Below are 22,818 nucleotides of genomic sequence, written 5' to 3'. Positions count from 1 at the left end.
CCAGTAGATAATGAAAACATGGTAAACTGTAAAACCTGGGGTCATCCATATATTCCCCAATAGATAATGAAAACTTGGTAAAATTTGATCCGTTAGTTGTTACAAACTAATTTATGTTTCAAATGTTATAAAAGCTTATTTTGGACTTTGCATTTTTTCTTAAATGTTTGGAGATATTAATATTACTATATTTCATATTTCAGAATTTATATTAAACTATCAACAATCACAATGTATCCAAAAAAAAATACGATCCACACATAAAATTTTTATTGCTCTGGTATTGTTAAGGATTTTGAAGAGAATTCTTAACTTTTTAGAAAGCTTTTGCACTTTGTTTGTCGTAAAAAGTTACCCCTCCCCCTTGCTTACCTCTTTTTTCTTATGCTGAGCAGCTTCATCTGCTTCTCTTGCTCGTTCCTAAACATTGTTTTCTACTTATATTCTACAACTAGCTGAATTACCCGGCGTTGTCCGTGGAATTTATAAAACGTGCAAAATCCAAATATTTGTATACCTCAAGGTTTCACAACCGTAATTCCGAAGGAATAGTTCGCGAAAAAAATATAGTCAAGAATAATCAGGATACATTTTTCTCCAAAGACCCAAAAAGTCGTAAGAAACCGGTTGTTTTTTCACTGGCAGACCTGATTGGAAATAATTGTATCTTTACAGAAATATCGTATGGAAATAAAATTGATATTAATAGATTTATATTTTAAGTATTGTTCATCCTATACACTCTTTTACTTTCCGCGACCACTCCCTTAAAGATTCCACCTATGTTAGTATACAATTATCCTCAGTAAAACCGGGTCTCAGAGGAAAATCTAATTTGTAATTTTCTTCATCTCTCCCCCTTCCACACTGTCCTTGGTTAGGGTTTTCCTAAGATTTAGGTTTTCTAAATCCCAGGAATGCTCTGTTAAGTATACTCTACCGAGAAGAAGGGTTAAACGAATTCAATTTCCGGTTTCCGGCCTTCGCCTTCCGGTATTCAATATTCAGTAGGCAGTATTACCAATATTTCGAGTTACATCCAGAGCAAATAAACATGATTTTATAGACGACGACATTAATCCCATATATATTTACCGCATTCATAAGGTCGGCTTCCTCCTCGTAGCTCATGGCTACGACAGCTAGCATGAGGTTGATGAGATAGAAGGATCCGAAGAAGACGACAATTGTAAAGAAGATTACATGTATTGGTCCACCAGTTGCAACTACCTAAACAACAAGTAAATTCAAATTAATCATTAATCCTTTGCGTTTATTACGGGGAATCAACTTGTAATATACACTATAAAAAAATATCATTAAGCCAATGTATATTTGTCATTCAAATACAGGGTGTTCCACGAAACATGACAGTAGCAAGACGACTTCAAGGTCGTCTTGATTTTTTATATGATTTTCGGCATTTATTTGCAAACCTAATTTTAGAAGTTCTAGAGATATTAATCACAAAATATCACTAGTCCTGGCATTTCCAAAACGTGGTCTGCCTTTCATGTGAATTCAATATTGCCCGAGATATGATATGTTTCAAGAATCATACTTGTTGATTGATGACTGAGTGTCAAAAATAAATTCAAATATCAAAGACGACTTCGACTTTCAAATCGTCTTGCTACTAGCTTGTTTTGTGGGACACCCTGTACCTTAATTGATAATTTCAAAAGAAAATTAAAAAGCAGAGAAGTTTATTTTTACCATTTATGGCCAAACTGTATTAAGGCCAGGAATGGGCCTCTTTAGGCTCAAAACTAAGTATTGTCGCCACTAGAAGATTTATGCCCGTTTTCAGACAATTAATGGCCACTTAAATAAAGGATGTTTTCTTGTTGTTCCTGTGCAGTGTTTGTCTTAGGTTGGATTAGTTTCATCCTCGTTAATTTAATGTGAGGTTAGGGTTGGAGGCTTACATCAACGCATAGATAAATCCGAGGTACTATACTGCAAAGGAAAGTTAATGGCGGTCGCGTATACTCTGCGTACATATTGAAACCAGTTCTCTCTGGGCGGAATTTGTAAACAAGAATAGATGCATCAGTGTTCGTTTAGTATCCGAGGAGGTTAAAAGCATTTAATTTTGATAATAAAGTCACATAATAGTTTCCTATGTCCAGAATATTTCGCATAGATTATTTTTGTGAAAATTGATCCCATGTCAGGCTGTGACATCTGTCTTGTGTTTACTTTTCCGCCCAAAGACAATACACTGCAGTACAAAAAATGCGTACACCTCTGAAATAACTTTCCTTGCATTAGTACCTTGGATAGATCATAACTCGGGCAGGGGGGGGGGGGGACAAAATAAACCACTCAATTTCATATTTTCATCTTGCTAAATTGCCCTTTTTACTTCAAGGAGCTAAATGTAAACTGAATGTTTATCTCAAAAAGGTAAAAATATTTAAAGATAATTACAACAGGAAATTCATGAATTCTTTTACTGCTAAGTTGCTAATGCATAAACATTTTACTGAATACGTTAAGGATAAAATATCCAAGTATGAGGATTTAAAGTGAATTGAGTCTTTGCCACAAACTCTGATTTGCTAATCCCGATCTTTGCAAACCAATGTCGTCGTAGACCTAAGACTTTTCAAACAATTCTATTACATCATGTAAAGGTTTTGCACCATCGTGTTCAAAGATTCTCATTTTATAAGGAAAAAGTTTTACTAATCACTTAAAAATCAAATAAGATAGGTCTATGTAGTATGTACACTGCGCACTAAATAAGATGGGTCTATGTAGTATGTACACTGCACACTAAGCAAGATGGGTCTATGTAGTATGTACACTGCACACAAGCAAGTCTAAGAATAGCCTTTTTACTCCATAGCTTTATAAATCCAACTGTATTTGTAACTGTCAAATATTTTTAAAATGTGAAAAGCACATTTTCTTAATTTTTATAATTTTCAATGCCAAAGACTTAGCGGTACTGTGTACGAAAGAAATTACGACGTCGACAATCATCCCGCAGTTTATTATCAAATATTCTGCTCACTCACCATGTTGTAAACGTTCTCCCAGTAGTCCAGTGTGATAAGTTGGAATGTTGTCAGCATAGACCAGAGCAGATTGTCAAAACTTGTAAATCCAAAGTTGGGATTTCCGCCTATACTCCCCAGACAGGTGTAACCGTGGGGACACGATCTAAATTTGAAAATGTAAAATTGTGGATTTTGTTCAATAATATATCATAAATTTGTAGTTCTCCGCATCAGTATGAACTTCTCTCAGTCTATCATTTCTGGTCGTCATTGAAGTTTCGCCCTTTATGGGCCACCCTGTCTGAAACCAAGACTTCTAACATTTTTTGAACGGGGTAAAATATTTTTTTTTCAGGGTTTATTGGATAGAAAAATTCCAAAAAAAATTCTGGTCCATCATGCTAAAAAGTCAAACAGGTTTATGAGTCGTAGTTAGCCCTATTACAAAGCATAAGAATGTCTAAACAAACAAAAAACTTTTGTTTAGCAAAGTTTACTGATGATTTATTTAATCGTTTAGCTCAGGAAGCTCCAGCTGCTACAAACAACATCGTTGTATTAATATTTATCATATAAGTATTTATTTATAGCATTTGTAATTTTTTTTTACAAAATAACAATAACACTTTGTTAGTGGTAAAATACAAAAATATTGCTTAAAAGTATTAATATTCTACTTTTCTGAATTTGTAGAGTCTTTTTACACGATACTACGCTTGGATTAGGTACAGTTAAGTTAAGTACCATAGGGCAAAAGGGGGTGAAGGGTAGAATTGAATGAATTGATATAGCTTTTAAACCCTCTTTAAAAACTGTGTTAATTCAGTTCGGAACACACTTCATTGTTATCTATATTAGAACTCTCTTTGTCTTACTCTTACGTACCTTGCTTCACCAGCGTTCCCATAGTTCTAGAACTCCCTCCTTTACTTTATATCTACCTTGCTCCACTAGCGTTCCCATAGTTCTAGAACTCCCTCCTTTACTTTAAATCTACCTTGCTCCACTAGCGTTCCCATAGTTCTAGAACTCCCTCCTTTACTTTATATCTATCTACCTTGCTCCACTAGCGTTCCCGCATAGTTCTGGAACTCCTTCCTTAATTATTACCTTGTTCCACTAGCATTCCTACATAGTTCTGGAACTCCTTCTTTTATAATTACCTTGCTCCACTAGCATTCCCACATAGTTCTGGAACTCCTTCTTTAAGAAACCAGTTTCTCTCATTGTTTGTCCATAAGCTCCAGTTAGCAGTAGCAGGTACATCAAGTACACATTTATTCCGTAGCTGACCCATATACACCTTAAAAAAATATTTATAAATGTTTATTTTTTTACTTCAATTTCCTTTTCCTTAAATTTCAGATTGAACAAAACCCTGAAATCTTCCTGAACCCTAAACATCTACCTGAACGATGAGCATCTACCTGAACCCTGACCATCATTTTATTAAACTCTGATCATTTACCTAAACCTTGATTTTCTACCAAAACCCTGACCCAGACCATCTACTGAACTCTGATCATCTGTCTGAAACCTTACAATCTACATGAACCCTGATCATCTATCTGAACCCTGACCATCATCTTATTGAACCCTGACCATGATCTTATTGAACCCTGATCATCTACCTGAACCCTGATCATCTAATTAAACCATGATCATCTACCTGAATCCTGATCATCTAATTAAACCATGATCATCTACCTGAACCCTGATTATCTACCTGAAGGGCGAAGAGTGCAAAGACCATGAGGCAGAATATTGTCAAGGTCATGACCTCCGCCAACTGCTTCACAGAGTGCAACAGAGCGTTAATGATTGTCTTCAATCCTGAAAAATGATCAGACGTCACAACTTGTGTGTTGATAATCCTAGGAATACGCACTACGAAGCAATCTCTTGCTTGTGTAATGTGTAGTCCTTTGGATTATATCAATTCAAGACTATCCTGCGGTAGCGCAGCGTGTATAATTTGATTCTTAAAGTTTAAACTCCCATTTGAAAGCTGTTACACTACAGTGGTTATCGCAAACAAGCGTTATAGATTAGCGCTTCACACTAAAGTGTTTATCTCAGGCCATGAAACTAGAGCACTTGATCTCAATATACACTGTGGAAAATTAATTAGAAACGAAATGTTTAATCAAAAGTGCCGATCCTGTGACGTACGCATTATGACGCATCAGATATGTTATACTTGATCTGATTATCTGATACCTCATGTTCTAATGAAGCAAATTCAATGAATATTAGGATTTTATAAATCAAGGTTATTAGAAACTATATAAACGTAACTTTGACAAGTAAATACCAAATATAATTAATCTACAGGGTGTCTTCAAATAATATTAGTTAATTTGTGTCTTTATAATTAATCATATCCCACCTCCACCCTACATATTAAGACACGGAAAGCTTTCATTTTTTGAAGAAAAACAATGTCTTCAAGAGATTTGAGAAAAATAATAAAAAAATAAAAATGAATGTTCGTAAATACTTCTAATTCACATTTGTTTATTTATATTTAACCATTTTTCGGTATTATATTGCAGTGATAACCAGAAAACAATACAATTGGAAAACGACATTAAATTTGACGTTGTTATAAAGCAAATAGGTTTGCTAGACACTTAGTTATTCACTAATTTAGTAAAATAGGGTTGTTTACACTGCACAATTGATGTGACTAATGATCATTGGACTTTTTAAAGTTATAACTTAATTCTAAAAGTTGTCTTCATATTTCAGAGTTTGCTTGGTTATCACTGTTTATAAGTATTGATTAAGCCTAATATAACAATTATATTGGCAGAATATTTGAATATATTATCCTGTATAGTCTCCAGGATATATGTAATCAATTTATAACAAATCTAATTATCTGCATAGGGAAGGGGATCTCTTTCATTTTCGTTTTGTGTCTGTGTAAAGATGTTAAGGTATTTGATTCATTTTTGAAATTTTGCAAGTATTTTTATGCTTAAGAGAAAAGATGAAAAGCTAAAATTTCTCATACCAAGATAGTTTAGATAAAAAAAAAAAACAGCAAACAATAAAAGATTTTTTAAAAATTAATTATAAGGGGAATATCAAAACATTGTAGTAAATAAAATGTGGTAAATATATATAATAAATATCATTGTTAAAATATTATTTAACGATAAGAACTAAATAAAACGACGCATATCCCTAATTATCCCACAGCCTGCACAACTTCATTATCTGAATACGGAGAATATAAAAAATAATCACCCGGTATTCCGGGCAGATAAAGAAACCGATATATTCAGGTTCATTATTGGTATTTATTCCGTTTTCCTCATTAAAAAAATGTAATAATTACATGAAATCGTTTTTCAACAAATTTCAACAAATTTTACCGATATAGCGCAACATTTTATGAAAATTGGCATTGTTTAAAAGAATTATTATACACATAAGGTTCCTAACTCAGAACATTTGTATAAATATATCAGTTGCAGCTATCAAGTAAGTCTGTGAGACTTAAAATCACAAATATTCAAATTTCCTGTGTCGACTTTTTTATCCGTATTATCTATTAGGCATTTTCCGACCGTTTACTTTTAATCAAGTTGAAATGAAATACAGGGGTGAAAACGGGCATCTAATCCCTTGGAATTACAATGACAGTCCCTTTAAAGAGAAAATGGGTTTTGAGATTTAAGTAATACAGGGGTTTTAAAGTACTGAACTGATTGAAACAGATTTAAAGTACTGAACTACTTGGCATGATTCAGATTTAAAGGACTGAAATACCTGGCATGATTGAAACAGATTTAAAGGGCTGAAATACCTGGCATAATTTAAACAGATTTAAAGTACTGAAATACCTGGCATGATTGAAACAGATTTAAAGGACTGAACTACTTGGCATGATTGAAAAAGATTTAAAGTACTGAACTACCTGGCATGATTGAAACAGATTTAAAGGACTGAAATACCTGGCATGATTGAAACAGATTTAAAGTACTGAAATACCTGGCATGATTGAAACAGATTTAAAGGACTGAAATACCTGGCATGATTGAAACAGATTTAAAGTACTGGAATACCTGGCATGATTGAAACAGATTTAAAGGACTGAAATACCTGGCATGATTGAAACAGATTTAAAGGACTGAAATACCTGGCATGATTGAAACAGATTTAAGAGCTCTCAGAACCCTAAAAGTTCTCAAGCCTGCAAAGTTTCCCATCTCAACGAAGGTAGTGAGGTATCCTAAAATATTAAATTGTAATTCCTAAAATATCAAATTGTAAATCCTAAAATATAAAATTATAAATTCAAAAAAAATTTCTTTTTTTTCTTTATCAATTAAGTGTAAATGCATGTTGTAATTCTGAAATAATTTTAAATGAGGTTGCTTTAAATTTTACAACTTATTTAAACGATAATTAATCCTACAATGACGAACTAGATTTTAAAAATGTGTATACAATCCACAACATGCAAAAAAAACAGTTATTTTTACCAATTTTACTTTCTCCTCTTCCCCCTTCCCGGATCCTTTCTCCTTTTCACCAATTTTACTTTCTCCTCTTCCCCCTTCCCGGATCCTTTCTCCGTTTTACCAATTTTACTTTTTCCTCTTTCACCTTCCCGGATCCTTTTTCCTTTTTACCAATTTTACCTTATCTTCTTCCCCCTTCCCGGATCCTTTCTCCTTTTTACCAATTTTACTTTCTCCTCTTCCCCCTTCCCGGATCCTTTCTCCTTTTTACCAATTCTACTTTCTCCTCTTTTCCCTTTCCGGATCCTTTATCCTTTTTACCTATTTTACTTTCTCTTCTACCCCCTTCCCGGATCCTTTCTCCTCTTTACCCATTTTACTTTCTCCTCTTTTCCCTTTCCGGATCGTTTCTCCTTTTTACCAATTTTACTTTCTCCTCTTTTCCCTTTCCGGATCCTTTCTCCTCTTTATCAATTTTACTTTCTCCTCTTCCCCCTTCTTGGATCCTTTCTCCTCTTTACCAATTTTACTTTCTCCTCTTCCCCCTTCCCGGATCCTTTCTCCTTTCTACCAATTTTACTTTCTCCTCTTCCCCCTTCCCGGATCCTTTCTCCTTTTCACCAATTTTACTTTCTCCTCTTCCCACTTCCCGGATCCTTTCTCCTTTTTACCAATTTTACTTTCTCCTTTTCCCACTTCCCGGATCCTTTCTCCTTTTCACCAATTTTTCTTTCTCCTCTTCCCCCTTCCCGGATCCTTTCTCCTCTTTACCCATTTTACTTTTTCCTCTTTTCCCTTTCCGGATCCTTTCTCCTTTTCACCAATTTTACTTTCTCCTCTTTTTCCTTTCCGGATCCTTTCTCCTTTTTGCCAATTTTACTTTCCCCTCTTTCACCTTCACGGACCCTTCCCTTCCCTTTGAAACTTAAACTTCCGAAAAAAACCTTTACTTATCCTGCCCTTCACTTACACTTGCTTTAACCCTCACTTTTACCTAAACTTAATACTTCCTTCATTTTCCTTTACTCGGAGTTGCAAAGAGAAGGAGAGAGTTAATAAAAAAGATAGAGAAGAATGGAAAGGAAGAAAATTAATAGGATTCCGGCTGTGTGGTTAAAGGAAAAGTTATAAAAGTAGAAATTGACAATTTAAATTAACTTGGCATCTCAACTTCTTAATCCCAACATGACTCTAGGATTTGAGAAACTACATTAAAAATTAAGGAGGAAAAGTTGGGTAAATGTTCTTTGCTACATTAACATGAATGGTTAAAACGGAGCATCAACTGTTTTTGCATTCTATCCTTCCTTATCCAAACCAGAGAGTATATACATACACTGAGAAAATCCAAAAATCAGAGTATATACATTGAGCTAGTCCAACCCACCCATAGTCTCATAGAGTATATATATATACGAAACAGATCCATCCCACCCACAGAGTATATACAGTTACGAAGAAAAAACAATACACAGAGTATGAATAATAAGGAGCTACTCCAACCCAAACAATTATGAATATTTAAAAGGTAAAAGGCCGTTTATAACAAACTGATATTTAAAATCTTTTTATTACAGAAAATTGTCGCTTTCTAAATCTACGAAATTCTGGCACACATAAAGCAAGAGTTCCGTAAATATTTGCACTCTATCACCGTCCAGTGTACAGAGTTCTGTAAATATTTTCACTCTATTACCGTCCAGTGTACAGAGTTCCGTAAATATTTACACTCTATTACCGTCCAGTGTACAGAGTTCTGTATATATTTACACTTTACTACTGTCCAGTGTATAGAGTTCCGTAAATATTTACACTCTATTACCGTCCAGTGTACAGAGTTCTGTAAATATTTACACTTTATTACCGTCCAGTGTACAGAGTTCCGTAAATATTTTCACACTATTACTGTCCAGTGTCCACAGTTCTGTAAATATTTACACTCTATTACCGTCCAGTGTACAGAGTTCCGTAAATATTTACACTCTACTACTGTCCAGTGTACAGAGTTCTGTAAATATTTACACTCTATTTCCGTCCAGTGTACGGAGTTCCGTAAATATTTACACTCTATTAATGTCCAGTGTACAGAGTTCTGTAAATATTTACACTCTATTACCGCCCAGTGTCCAGAGTTCCGTAAATATTTAAACTCTATTACCGTCCAGTGTACAGAGTTCCGTAAATATTTACACTTTATTAGTGTCCAGTGTACAGAGTCCTGCATTAATGATTAACGGGTTTCTTTCTTGTCTTAGGGCCTGAATCTGCGAACATAGTTTCAAGGTATAATCTATTTTCTATATATATATAAAGTAGTTATCTCTGTTAGTTGGTTCAATCATAACTCATATGAACCACTTGACCAATTTATCTCAAATTTTGATTAAGGAACTCGTAAGAACCACTAGAATGTTCTTAGCTTGGTTTTAAATTTCTCAATTGAGTGGGTCCATTTTTGAAGGGAAAACTCCTGGCAAAGCTGAGTTCCAAAGCTATTCTTAGATAAGCTTTAGTCTGCAACCATAGATATAGGGTGTATCTTATATAAACTTCAGTCTGCAACCATAGTTACAGGGTGTATATTATATAAATAAATTTACAGGGTGTTTATTGTATAAATTTCAGTCTGTCACCATTGTTAAAGAGTGTATCTTATAATAAACCTTAAGTCTGTCAATATAGTTATAGGGTGTATCTTATAATAAACCTTAAGTCTGTCAATATAGTTAAAGGGTGTATCTTGTAATAAACCTAAAGTCTGTCACTATAGTTAAAGGGTGTATCTTATAAAAAAAAACCTTCAGTCTGCAACCATAGTTAAAGAGTTTACATTATGTGCAACCAAAGCTGAAAGGTGTATGTTAAAAAACTTACACCAAACCGTATGTTCCAGTTAAAAGGAAAATATTTCAAAGGCTGCTAAGTGGTTGCTCTAATCTTGATTGCTAGAAACAAAGCTGCTGGGAAAATAATATACCGTCCTTCTCCTTTTCCCTCTTATCAGAAGTATTTTTAATCTATATAGATGAAACAAGACCAAAGGGGCTGACATTTTTTTCAAATTTTTTTTTTTTTTTTTTTTGCCCCACGGGCAACGCCGGGCCCTTCAGCTAGATGTTTATTAAAATACAGATAAAAATCTTCAATAACTGTGTTCCTTGCAATAATGCTTCAAGCAATCATATCTGCAGGGGGTTTAAGCAAATCCCTGGTGATAACCAGAAAACTCTGAAATACGAAGACGAATTTCAGAATCTAACTACTTTAAAAAGTCCAATACGCATGAGACATAGCATTTGTGCTAGGTAAACAGACCCATTTCATTAAATTAGGGATTTAATAAGTGTCTAGTACAACTATTCGCTTTGATGCAGCAACGTGATATTATAATACATATTGCGTAATTATAATAAATATTGTGCAACACAATATCTGAAAACCTGAGCTACATTGTACATTATTAATTATCTATGCTGTAAATAAGTACGTAACATGATTAACATGAATTGTGATTAGCTTAAGTACGTTTATGTATATCCTTGCTAATCTTAAATACGTACATTGAAACTTAAACTGCGCTGTTAACATGTATTGTGTTGGCTTAACTACGTTATATCTATCCACGCTAATCTTGTAAATACGTACCTTAAGCTACCCTGTTTTTATATAACTAGCCTTAGAGGGCGCTTCGCGCCCATCTTCTAAATTAATTGTGAACATGTTCTCTTTGTGTAAAACAAAACAAAAATAATTCGCGGATTTTCACAAAAAATTTCGTCGATTTTCAAAATTTTAAAAAATTTAATGAAGATCGAATTTTGATGGAGACAAATATTTAAAATTTTGATCATTCATAAACCTTCCCTGGGGTCCCTAGATGTCCCACAAAAAATGTTGGCCCGATCGGTTCAGCCGTTTTGACGTTTATTGGATACAAACGAACAGACAGACAAACAGACAGACAAGCCAAATTTATATGTAATGATGTAAAACTTGTAATTACATCGATTAACGTTAACTTGTAACGTATAATCTAAATACAAATTATTTGGTATAGACTCCGCTTTGATTATGGTGATAGAGTAATTTGGTCCTTGTTGAAACATACAAGCTGAGATTGTGTCCATGTTGACATTTATAGCTGGGCTTGTGTCCGTGTTGGCATTGGCAGCTAAGAAGATCATGCCCATTGGTTTGGTATTGATCGATTAAGAGCTTGTGTCCGTGTTGACATTTATAGCTGGGCTTGTGTCTGTGTTGACATTGATAGCTGAGAAGATCGTGCCCATTGGTATGGCATTGATTGCTTAAGACTAAGAGCTTATGCCCGTGTTGACATTGATGGCTGAGAAGATCGGCCCATTGGTTTGGCATTGATCGCTTAAGAGCTTGTGTCCCTGTTGACCTTGATAGCTGAGCTTGTGTCCGTGTTAACGTTGATAGCTGACGATCGATACCTGGATTGATATAGGTTTGGAAGTAGTTTTACGAGAACGGCATTTACTACAATATAAGCTTAAGCAATGATATGATGTCGTCTGCCTATTCCATTATTTTCTGGTTATCACTGTGTGACTGTATATAGATAAAATATTACAGAATTATCTCCTAAGTAAAATATTTTTCTTGAAACTGTGTACACTCTTCACTGTACATATTGTATGTATATTGTACACAGTACATACAAATATTTATCTCCAGTAACTAAACCTAAAAGCAATTTACCGGAATATTATGTTTTAAAATAACATTATTTTTCCCCTCTAACCCATTAATAAATAAATTGAATACTCGTCACGTCCTCTATTTTTATAATCCTTACATCTTTGAAGCTTGATGATGTCATGATCGCAAACCTTTGCAAAAATTTGTTTTAATTGTTTCTAATCTTTACAACACACTATAAACAGATTTTTGTGGTCGACTTCATTAAACAATTCTAAATTTGTTTCAAATTTTGTTTAAGGCTGACATAAACTTAGGAACTTAACACTTGACAAGAAATTCGAATTGTCTAACTCCTATGTCTTTCCAGATAGATCATTGAGTTTTGAAAAAAATAAATAATTTCGGATCAAATAGTACAGGTTTAAAATATCGAAGGTTTACAAAGAAATAAAGATTAAACAAATAAGAGTTTGTAGTAAGTGTTCAAATTCTGTGTTTAGCTTTTTTTAGCCATTTAAATAATAATAGTATCTTAAATAATAATTACCTTTATCACCATTTCAACAGAATAAATTCCAAGAAAAACAAACCTGAAAATAATAATTAAGTGATGTTGAATCTGGCTTAATTTAGTGTTTAAATGTTGATCAGTCCGGTGTTTAATCTGGTTTTTAATCTGTTGGTTAATCTGTTGGTTAATCTGGTGGCTACTCTGGTGGTTAATTTGGTGTTTAATCTGGTGTTTAATCTGGTTTTTAATCTGGTGGTTAATCTAGTGGTTAATCTGATGGTTAATCAGGCGGTTAATCTGGTGGTATATCTGATGGTTAATCTGGTGGTTAATCTGGTGGTTCGTCCACTCCTAGGTCTTGTTTTTAATCTCATGGTTAATTTAGTGATTAATCCACTGTTAAGCCTTGTTTTTCGTCGCATGGCTAATCTGGAAGTTAATTCACTGTTAAATCTCACACTCAACTCATGTACATTTGAATTTGAGCTGGCCCGACTTTACGGTCCTAATTTGTACTGCCCTGCCCGGTACACCAACTACACTGGCAGACATTTGAAAAGGGTCAATATAGTTGGCTGAGCTATGTATCATACGCTTAATGCTAATAATGTTACTGTTAATTTCAGGGAGCTAAAGAATTTTCAGGAATGGAGACGGGCCACATTCATCGGAAAATGCAACAAGGATGAATATGCTGGAGCCTGACTATCCTCACCAATCGGAACTAGATGAACTGCAAAAGTTGGACCCCGAAAAAATCAATATGATGGAGTCAGAAACTGACAAACCAACATTATAGGAGCCATTATCCGAGCATGGCGTTCTCAAAACATCTGAACCCGACACTCTCAAGCTAGATATCCCATCGGAATCCGACACTTCTCAACCAAATTAGTATTTAAATCTTAAGCATAAGCAATGGAAGCTACAGTCCATACAAGCAGCAATAACAGTACAAAACACAACTACAATGGAAAAAGGAACAACACCGGGAAAAGAAGCAACATCAGAAAAAGAAGCATCTACGGAAAAATGTGATTGAGAAACACATAAAAGTGAATAAGACCACAAAACTAGTTTGCATTTGAAAAATTGCCATAAAAAAAAGTTGAGATAATCACAAAATGTCTAATAGATAAACATTACCTAAACTATATAGATCTATTTCAGGAATCCACATTATGAGGAGCTTCACTACTGAAACAACTTCAAAACTATATCAACAATGGACAACAATCTCCCACCAGCGAAAAAATCAACGGAAAAATTCGCAGCGGTACAAAAAATAAGAGTTTGAGCTTCTCCATTTTTAATTTTAAAATCTATATGTCAGTCTTCAACTAAATATTTGCTTCAAGTTAATTTCAAAATAATTCTTGAAGAAAAGTGTTAAACTAAAGCCTAAGGTTCACAACAATTTAACCAACATGTGCAGCTCTAGATTTTATAAATATTGGATTCTCAAATATTTACAGAATTGAAAGTGCAAAATGAAAATTCTATTGAGATTTAAAGCTTTGTAAATCAGGATATTTCAGCTTGGTCAATTCTTCTATTTAATATTTCTAAACAGTTAATTGTTTTTCTCTAAATCTGGATCTTGAATTAATTTTTTTTAAGCAGCAGAGTCTAAAACTAAAGAACGAAAAGTTTTGACTTAAATTTTAAGTTCATGGTTAAATGCCACTTCTGACTTAATTTAAACCTGAACTTTACCGTATGGTTAAATATTTAATCCTGTGGTTAAAAATTTAACTCGCCGAAATCGACGAGTTAAAATTCAAACACCTAGTCCAAAACTAAAGAACGAAAAGTTTTGACTTAAATTTTAAGTTCATGGTTAAATGCCACTTCTGACTTCAAGGGTTAAAATCTTGAAATCCCGCAATCCCTATTTGTCTATCTCGTCTATCATCATTCAGCGGTAAGCGGCATTCAACTATAAATTACGCTATATTTAAAAGTAAAAACCTTGATTTTATAAATTTCACGTTTTAGATTAATTAATGTTTGCACATAAACCCAAAATACGGTTGTAACTGGAAATAAGTTTTGTTTTCCGTCACGTAAATAATTTCAAATTTAAAAAACAGCTGATTACCGAATACCGATACTTACGTAATAATTCTTCGTAAATTCTTTTCTTTGATTGGTTCAGATTTTTCCCGGGAAATTCAAATTTAAAATAGAGTAAGTTTAATATTTAAGTAGCTATTCATTATTTTACAGAACTTTTAACCTCGAACTTAAAATTCGCGCATTCTTTAGTTTTAGACTCCGACTTGATTTTTTAATCTTATTTCTAATTTATTTTCGATTTTTTTTAAAGTTAACTTTTCTTTGGTTGAATTTAATTTCAAACAATTGTTGTGACATCACTTATACCATTAATAGTCAGTCTAAAACTAAAGAATGCGCGAATTTTAAGTTCGAGGTTAAAAGTTCTGTAAAATAATGAATAGCTACTTAAATATTAAACTTTCTCAATTTTAAATTTGAATTTCCCGGGAAAAATCTGAACCAATCAGAGAAAAGGATTTACGGAGAATATTACATAACCATCGCTAATCAGCTGATTACGTAACCGAAAACAAAACATATTTCGAGTTACAACCGTATTTTGGGTTTACATGCAAAAATTAATTAACCTAAAACGTGAAATTTCTTTAACAAGGTTTTCACTTTTAAATATATCGTAAAGTTGAATGCCACTTTCTCAGCTGAATGATGATTGAATAACAGACAAATAGGGAAAATGCAGGATTTCAAGATTTTAACCCTGTGTTTAAATTTTAACTCGTCGATTTCGGCGAGTTAAATATTTAACCAGAGGGTTAAATATTTAACCTCGCGGTTAAAGTTCAGGTTTAAATTAAGTCAGAAGTGGCATTTAACCATGAACTTAAAATTTAAGTCAAAACTTTTCGTTCTTTAGTTTTAGACTCTGAACTGCAGGTTTGACTTCCCATGACGTCATTTGCTATCATCAAAAACAATTTCTTAGATTGCCATTGTTTTTTTAAGCATAATAAGATTTAATTCAAATATTCAACTTAAATATTTCTCTTTTAAAACCTTTCAAAACAAAGGAATTGAGTCTTTGCCACAAACTCTGATTTTCTAATCAGTATATCTACTTAATCCAATGTCATAGACCTTAGATATTTCAAAAATATAATTTCTGTTATATCAAACAGTCTAAGTTTGAAATATCAAAAGATTACACAATCAAATTGCAAAGATATATGGAGTAGATACTTTGAGTTTGTGACACAGACTCATTTCCTTTCTCTGAGCCCACCATATTTGAAGTGACAAAAAATCAAAATGAGGGATTATTTCTAGAAAAAACTTTTCAGTTTCATTCTGCAAACTATCTTATTTTATCTAAAATAAACAAAAGAAAACAATTTATTTGAAAAATGGATTTTATTCTAAAAGTGGATTTATTTAAAATTAGGAATGGATTTAGCTGAGCTTGTATTTTAAATGTTGGATCATTTATTCATTTCTTTAAACATTTAATCTTTTCAACTTTTTTCTTCAAGTTGAATAAAATTAGTTCAAGTATTACCACAATTTAATAAATTACTGTTTACACTTTATTTGATTAAAAGCATAAAAAATGTGAAGAGTATAAGGAACAATTTATTTCTGTTGTCTACAAAAATATATCCATTATTTAATTATTCCAAATATGTCAAATAATGAATTTTAAGGTTGCCCTGGGGTGTTTTTGATTCAGGTTGAATATTAATCAAATTTGTCAACAAAAAATTAAATTCCAAAAATAAAATTTTTTTAATCAGCCATAAGAGGCGCTCCAATCAAGGAATTATGAAAATACTTGTTAGACTTTGCGACATTATAGTTCCTCTACTTATAATTTTATGCTCAAATATTCATTAGTTGCATAAAAGTAATGAAAAATAAATTATGTTGAAATACATTGTAACTTTTTGTAGGGTGGCTTTGTTTTAAGTACACCAATTTGACAAGTGCATTTTGTACACAATTCTATTTAATTATTTTAAAACTAAAAGTTTCTTGTGAAAAGTAAAATTAATCTATAAAATCTATTTTTAATGCACAAAGGTATTGATTTATGCATTTAAATTTCTAATGTCAAATTTATTAACAATTATGTTAAAAATCTGAAGAAAAATCTAACCTAAATTTGTCTGAATGACATTAGTTTTTGCTAAAAACTCTAATATTATGTTGGATCAAATAATCTAAGCCTGAAATATCAAAGGGTTACACCTTTTGGGTTTGGGGCAAAAACTCAGTTTTTTTTTGGTTCTATTTTAGTTCTATCTTGATCCTAACTTTTCTCCTAGTTTGTTTAGGACATTTATGTTTAAAAGAAGAAACGGTTTTTATGACAGGATTCGATATTGTTTATTTTAGGGTGGGGGGGGGGGGAAGGAGAAAATGAAATTTCACTTTTACACAATTTGTTAACTTGTACACTTTCATGAATTTAATTTGATCTATAGTTTAAGCCAATGAGTTTACGTTAATGTAAAATTTAAAATTACTTATTCAAAGTATTTTGTTCAAGATTTCTGATTTACAAAATTGGTTTAAAAATTTTTTTTTAATAGAGGTTATCTCTTTGATAGCTTAAAATGATATAATGAATGATGAATGAATAAAAATCATTAAATACATATAGAAAACTACAAAAAAAAGTTATTTAAAGAATGAACAAAACTATAAAAATAGATAGATAGATGGATTCCCTTCCTTTCTTGAAGTTTTCCATCAATCTCAATTATCATAGGATAGCATGATGAATGTAAGGCAATATAATAATATCTTATGAGTTCAAATAGACACCCCTCAGACGAATCACAGAATAATTGAATCACAGTAAAATTTTATTTTTGCAGTTATATTTGTATTATTCTAATTTTTGATGTTCATCACTTAAAAGAATATGTAGTCCAAAGAAAAATTGTAACAAGAATATTGAATTGTCCACAAATGGTTAAAAATGGCAAAATGTTTTCTAAGTCAGGTCAAAAAATAATCTTACGTTCTAAAATAATTTGGTTTAACACCAAGGATTGAAGTAGAAGAAATATATCTCCATCCTAGAATAATCTGGTTTAACACCAAGGATTGAAGAAGAAAAAATATATCTCCGTCCTAGAATAATCTGGTTTAACACCAAGGATTGAAGTAGAAGAAATATATCTCCGTCCTAGAATAATCTGGTTTAACACCAAGGATAAAATTAGAAGAAATATATCTCCGTCCTAGAATAATCTGGTTTAACACAAAGAATTGAAGTAGAAAAAATATATCTCCGTCCTAGAATAATCTGGTTTAACACCAAGGATTGAAGAAGAAGAAATTCTCCGTCCTAGAATAATCTGGTTTAACACAAAGAATTGAAGTAGAAAAAATATATCTCCGTCCTAGAATAATCTGGTTTAACACCAAGGATTGAAGAAGAAGAAATATATCTCCGTACTAGAATAATCTGGTTTAACACCAAGGATTGAAGAAGAAGAAATATATCTCCCTCCTAGAATAATCTGGTTTAACACCAAGGATTGAAGAAGAAGAAATGTATCTCCATCCTAGAATAAGCTCGGCGGGCAAAGGGTTTTAGGAATTTAATGGATTTAGCTTTTTCATCAAATAAACTAATCCAGAATCTAGAAATAGATGAATGAAATATATTTTAAAGATTCACTAGTTTGATAAGGCCCGGGCGCTATGCTAGAGAAAACCTCACGCTGGGATGAATAAAAAATTCTAAAGTGGTTATTATAAAACAGATTAATTAAGTCTCTTCTACAGATTTTCTATATAGAAAATGATATATCTATCAAAAAGAACCCTCAAAATGATATGAAATATATAATTCTTAACCACTACCAATGACAGAATTAGAAATTGTCCTCAAGAAAAGAGAAGGCCACACTCATTATACTGAAAACACAAATCTATTGGTATGTTAAAAGTTTAATTCTAGACTGAAATATTTAACATGTTCACGATTTTTTTTATTTACAATTCATAAATTCTTAATAAAATAAAGTCTCACTTTCTTAGTCTCCACTCAGGAGAATTCTTAACCCCCCCCCGCGGGGAGAATTCTTTTTTAACACAATATATACCCCCGTCTCCCCCCCTCTCTCCTTCCTCCTATTACGCCTTCTTCTGTTGAGTTTTAAGTCTACTAGAACATTGATCTAAAAGATAACTGGGTTTATATTGTAGTTTATAGCTTACAGCAAGGTTATTTGATGAATTAAGTTCAGGGGGAGAGGGAGGGTGGGAGAGAAGGGAAAGGGTGTGGTTTAGAGGGGGGGGAGGGTTTAAAGAAACACTGGGGAGGGAGGAAGGGGGAAAGAGAAGGGTGGATTGGTTGAGAGGTAAGGACGGGGAAAAGTTAAACCTAAAGGGAATTTTACAAATTGCTGAAGTTTATACTAATCTAGTATTACAGAGGAAGCAACCAACTCAGTACAATCCATAGTTCCGATATTATGACTAGGAAATCATTTTGATTTATTTAAGAATTAGTTCGTCTTATTTACATCTAAATATTTACTTATTGTTATACATTGCTCTGTAAGCTTACAACTAAAGTATTCATCATTAATTAGTTTTTATGTATACAATACATGCCTATATAGGTTTGAATCATCTATCAGGATGATAGCATGCCCCCCCCCCCTCCATAGGCCTGCACTCTCTCTACTCTACTATAACTCATTCTTTCAAATTTTCCATGTTTCTTTAGATCTTCTTTTCTTTCCATTTGTCTTCCCCCCCCTCCCCCAAGCCAATGGCCCCATCTCCACCCATCCCCCAATACATCCACCAACTCCGATCCCTCTAAATTCACAGCCCCCTCCTCCTCCTCCCAGTGTTTACTCTAGTTCTCTAATTTTCAAATCTCAACTCAACCAATCTCTGTTCCTACCCTTCTGCCCTAGTATAATAACTCTATCCAGGATCTACAGGGTGTCCCTCAAAACATGACATTTGAGAAACAGCGTTGGAAACTAATTTTGTTATTTTTACCTTCAAGATTTGATCTTAATCCCGATTAGGGGGTCTTGGCTAAATGCTGCAAATAATTTTAAAGATCAAAGCCAAATCTTTGAGTTATCTCTCAGCTGTCATGTTTTCTGTCTGTATGTATTACAAAAGAGGAGTAAAATGAATAATACCATATTCACTCGAATCTGGTTCTAGAAAGGTTTACAATCTCAAATCAACACATCAAAGATTAACAATATAAATCTAACTTGAAAAAAAAATGTAAAAATTTGTTTAAATTCAAAATGTAAAGGAATTGAGTCTTTGCCACAAACTCTACTTTTCTAAACCCTATATCTTTGGATTCCAATGTCGTAGACCTTAGATATTTCAAACTATGAATTCTGTTAAATCAAATAATATAAGTTTGAAATATCAAAGATTTACGACATTCGGTTCCAAAGAAATAGGGATTATAAATTAAGAGTTTGTGACAAAGACTCAATTCCTTTTGTTGTCGTTGGTTTGGCGGACCTTATCAATATATCAAGCCCAGACTATAAAATCCAAAATAACTCTATCATTCCTATATATTTATATGTCCAATGTATATGAGCTCCGTCGAACAAGGAATATAACTAGTAATTGTATGAATATATTGTGGAGAGTATTTATAGATTGTATACAGTATTTTGCTCATAATACTGTACTGAACTGTGTGTGGAACAAGGAATATAACTAGTAATTTTATGTATATATTGTGGAGATTATTTATAGATTGTATACAGTATTTTGCTCATAATACTGTACTGAACTGCACTGTACTGTACTGAACTGTACTGTACTGTACTGAACTGTGTGTGGAAAATGAATAAACCAATATCAATTAATAAATCTATCTGCAATTATAATGTCTCATGAGTTTCATGCCAAGCTGAATGAGGGAAAGAAAGAGTAGACTAGAATACAATTTCAGATATTTTTTCAAATTTATTTAAGGGTGGGGCGTCTAATGTTGGCCTTTGTCATACTTTCAAGTTTTTTTGCCAAAAACTAGAAATAAGTAAGAAAAAATAAAAGAAGCGAATACGATACAATGCAGTATTGTTGAAACCGGTAGAAGCTGAAAAGCCTATCCGATGTATCCGACTATACTTAAGCTAATAAAAATTATTTAACGTTAAAAAAATTTAAGGCAGAACTTGTAAGATTAATCTGTCAAAAGACTTGAGTCTTTCCCGCTAGCTTAGATTTTCTGATTCTATATCTTGCAATCAGATGGTTGGAACTTTTGACAATACAAATTAGATTATTTAATCTAAGAAGCTTTAAAGTTTAAAAGATCTAAGGTCTTTGGGTTGCAAAAATATAGTGATTAGAAAATCGGAGTTTGTATGAATATAAGAACTGTTATCCTTAAACCATGAAATATGAAGCTTTATGTACGGGGCAGCTTTAATGAAAAAAATGTATGGGCTATTTTAGATTTTTGTACATGGACCATCCTTTTTAGTCCTGTAGAGGCTGTACCCTACCAGTCCTTTAGAGGCTGTGCCCTACCCGTCCTGTAGAGGCTGTATCCTACCCGTCCTGTAGAGGCTGTACCCTACCCGTCCTGTAGAGGCTGTACCCTACCCGTCCTGTAGAGGCTGTATCCTACCCGTCCTGTAGAGGCTGTACCCTACCCGTCCTGTAGAGACTGTATCCTACCCGTCCTGTAGAGGCTGTACCCTACCCGTCCTGTAGAGGCTGTATCCTACCCGTCCTGTAGAGGCTGTATCCTACCCGTCCTGTAGAGGCTGTACCCTACCCGTTCTGTAGAGGCTTTACCCTACCAGTCCTTTAGAGGCTGTACCCTACCCGTCCTGTAGAGGCTGTATCCTACCCGATGCATTAAAAAATACATTAAAAATCCTTTGAACTACTTTTCCTTTAAAGAAAAAAAATTTCAAAGTGATGGTGTCAAAAATGAGAGTGCTCGTGCAAAAAAAATCTAGAGGGGATGGGGGCGTCCAACACCCTCCCCCCACCTCCCTGAAATATGTTGAGGATGGTTGCGTGATAAGAGGAGATTAGTGCAGGTCAGATATAGTCTATTATCTGGTGAAATTGATAATGATAAATTCTTAGATAATCCTGGATAAAACCTTTTATTTATTCTCCAGGGGAGGAGGAGGGGGGGGGGGCTTTTTGGTTCTGATATTTTGCATTTAAATCATTCTAATAATTCTAGGCAGTAGCATGATAAAAGATATTTGATTTTTTTCCAAGAGGTAACTAGGAATACAGTAATCTACATATATTATATAAAGGCTTGTCTGCATGCCTGTATCCAATAAACGTCAAAACGGCAGAACCATTCGGGTCAAAATATTTGGTGGCAACTAACTTTACCCCAAAAAAGTTTAATGAACCGTCAATTTCGAAAAATTTAGCCTGGACTAAAATGTTGACATTTATTAATTTTGAAAATGTACCAATTCAAAAAGAGAAACCCGCGCAAATAAAATTGGCGACTTTCAGAGCAACAATTAAAATCTAAATTTGTTAGTTTAAGGAATAAGTTAAAAGGCGCGTGGTGGGTTCAGAAGAAAGTTGAGGGAGTAAGGAGGAAAATGGTTTATTTGTGTCTTGATTGAGAATCGAGAAGACAAGAGAAAACACTGGTTTCTTTATCTCAAACAGTTTGTTTCAGGAATACTAAAGGCGGTTGGAGGATCAAGGATATACTCAGCATACACTTACAATCTAGACTCGAAGCTCTAAAAGATTATTCGAAGCTGTCCTGTTTATTAAGGATTGTCCTTATCTACTATCATGCTATACTCGAAGCTGGCCTTCTCTACTCGAAGCTGCATAACTCTACTCGAAGATGTCTTATTCTACTCAAAGCTTTCTTACTCAACTCGAAGGTTTCCTACTCAACTCAAAGTTATTCAAATCTACTCGAAGGTGTCCTTCTCAACTCGAAGATGTCCTTCTCAACTCGAAGATGTCCTAATCTAAATGAAGATGCCATAATCTAAACCAAGATGTCTTCTTGTACTCATAGCTGTTGTTTGTCTCTACATTAAATCTGTCCTATTTTATCAAAGGATGTCCTTTTGTACTAGAATCTATCCTACTCTTCTCGAACCTATCCTACTCTTCT

At 33.4% G+C, this 22,818-nt stretch overlaps 1 protein-coding gene across 1 annotated transcript in view; it reads right to left on the bottom strand.

Moving 5' to 3' along the window:
* LOC111706769 (sodium channel protein 60E) overlaps window positions 1–22,818 on the bottom strand; it is a gene marked incomplete at its 3' end in the record, with an annotated part of 89,511 nt that overhangs the window by 39,985 nt on the left and 26,708 nt on the right. The window contains exons 10-17 of the mRNA XM_023479705.1: window positions 12,699–12,741; window positions 12,252–12,339; window positions 7,159–7,251; window positions 4,735–4,841; window positions 4,172–4,311; window positions 3,027–3,171; window positions 1,096–1,230; window positions 373–420 (exon numbers count right to left, since the gene is read on the bottom strand). Coding sequence (XP_023335473.1) covers window positions 373–420; window positions 1,096–1,230; window positions 3,027–3,171; window positions 4,172–4,311; window positions 4,735–4,841; window positions 7,159–7,251; window positions 12,252–12,339; window positions 12,699–12,741 — 799 coding nt within the window. The remainder of the gene's footprint in view (window positions 1–372; window positions 421–1,095; window positions 1,231–3,026; window positions 3,172–4,171; window positions 4,312–4,734; window positions 4,842–7,158; window positions 7,252–12,251; window positions 12,340–12,698; window positions 12,742–22,818) is intronic.

The sequence above is a fragment of the Eurytemora carolleeae genome, unplaced genomic scaffold (assembly GCF_000591075.1).
Source record: "Eurytemora carolleeae unplaced genomic scaffold, Eaff_2.0 scaffold755, whole genome shotgun sequence".
Lineage (NCBI taxonomy): Eukaryota > Metazoa > Arthropoda > Copepoda > Calanoida > Temoridae > Eurytemora > Eurytemora carolleeae.
This window is presented reverse-complemented; position numbering and strand designations above follow the sequence as displayed.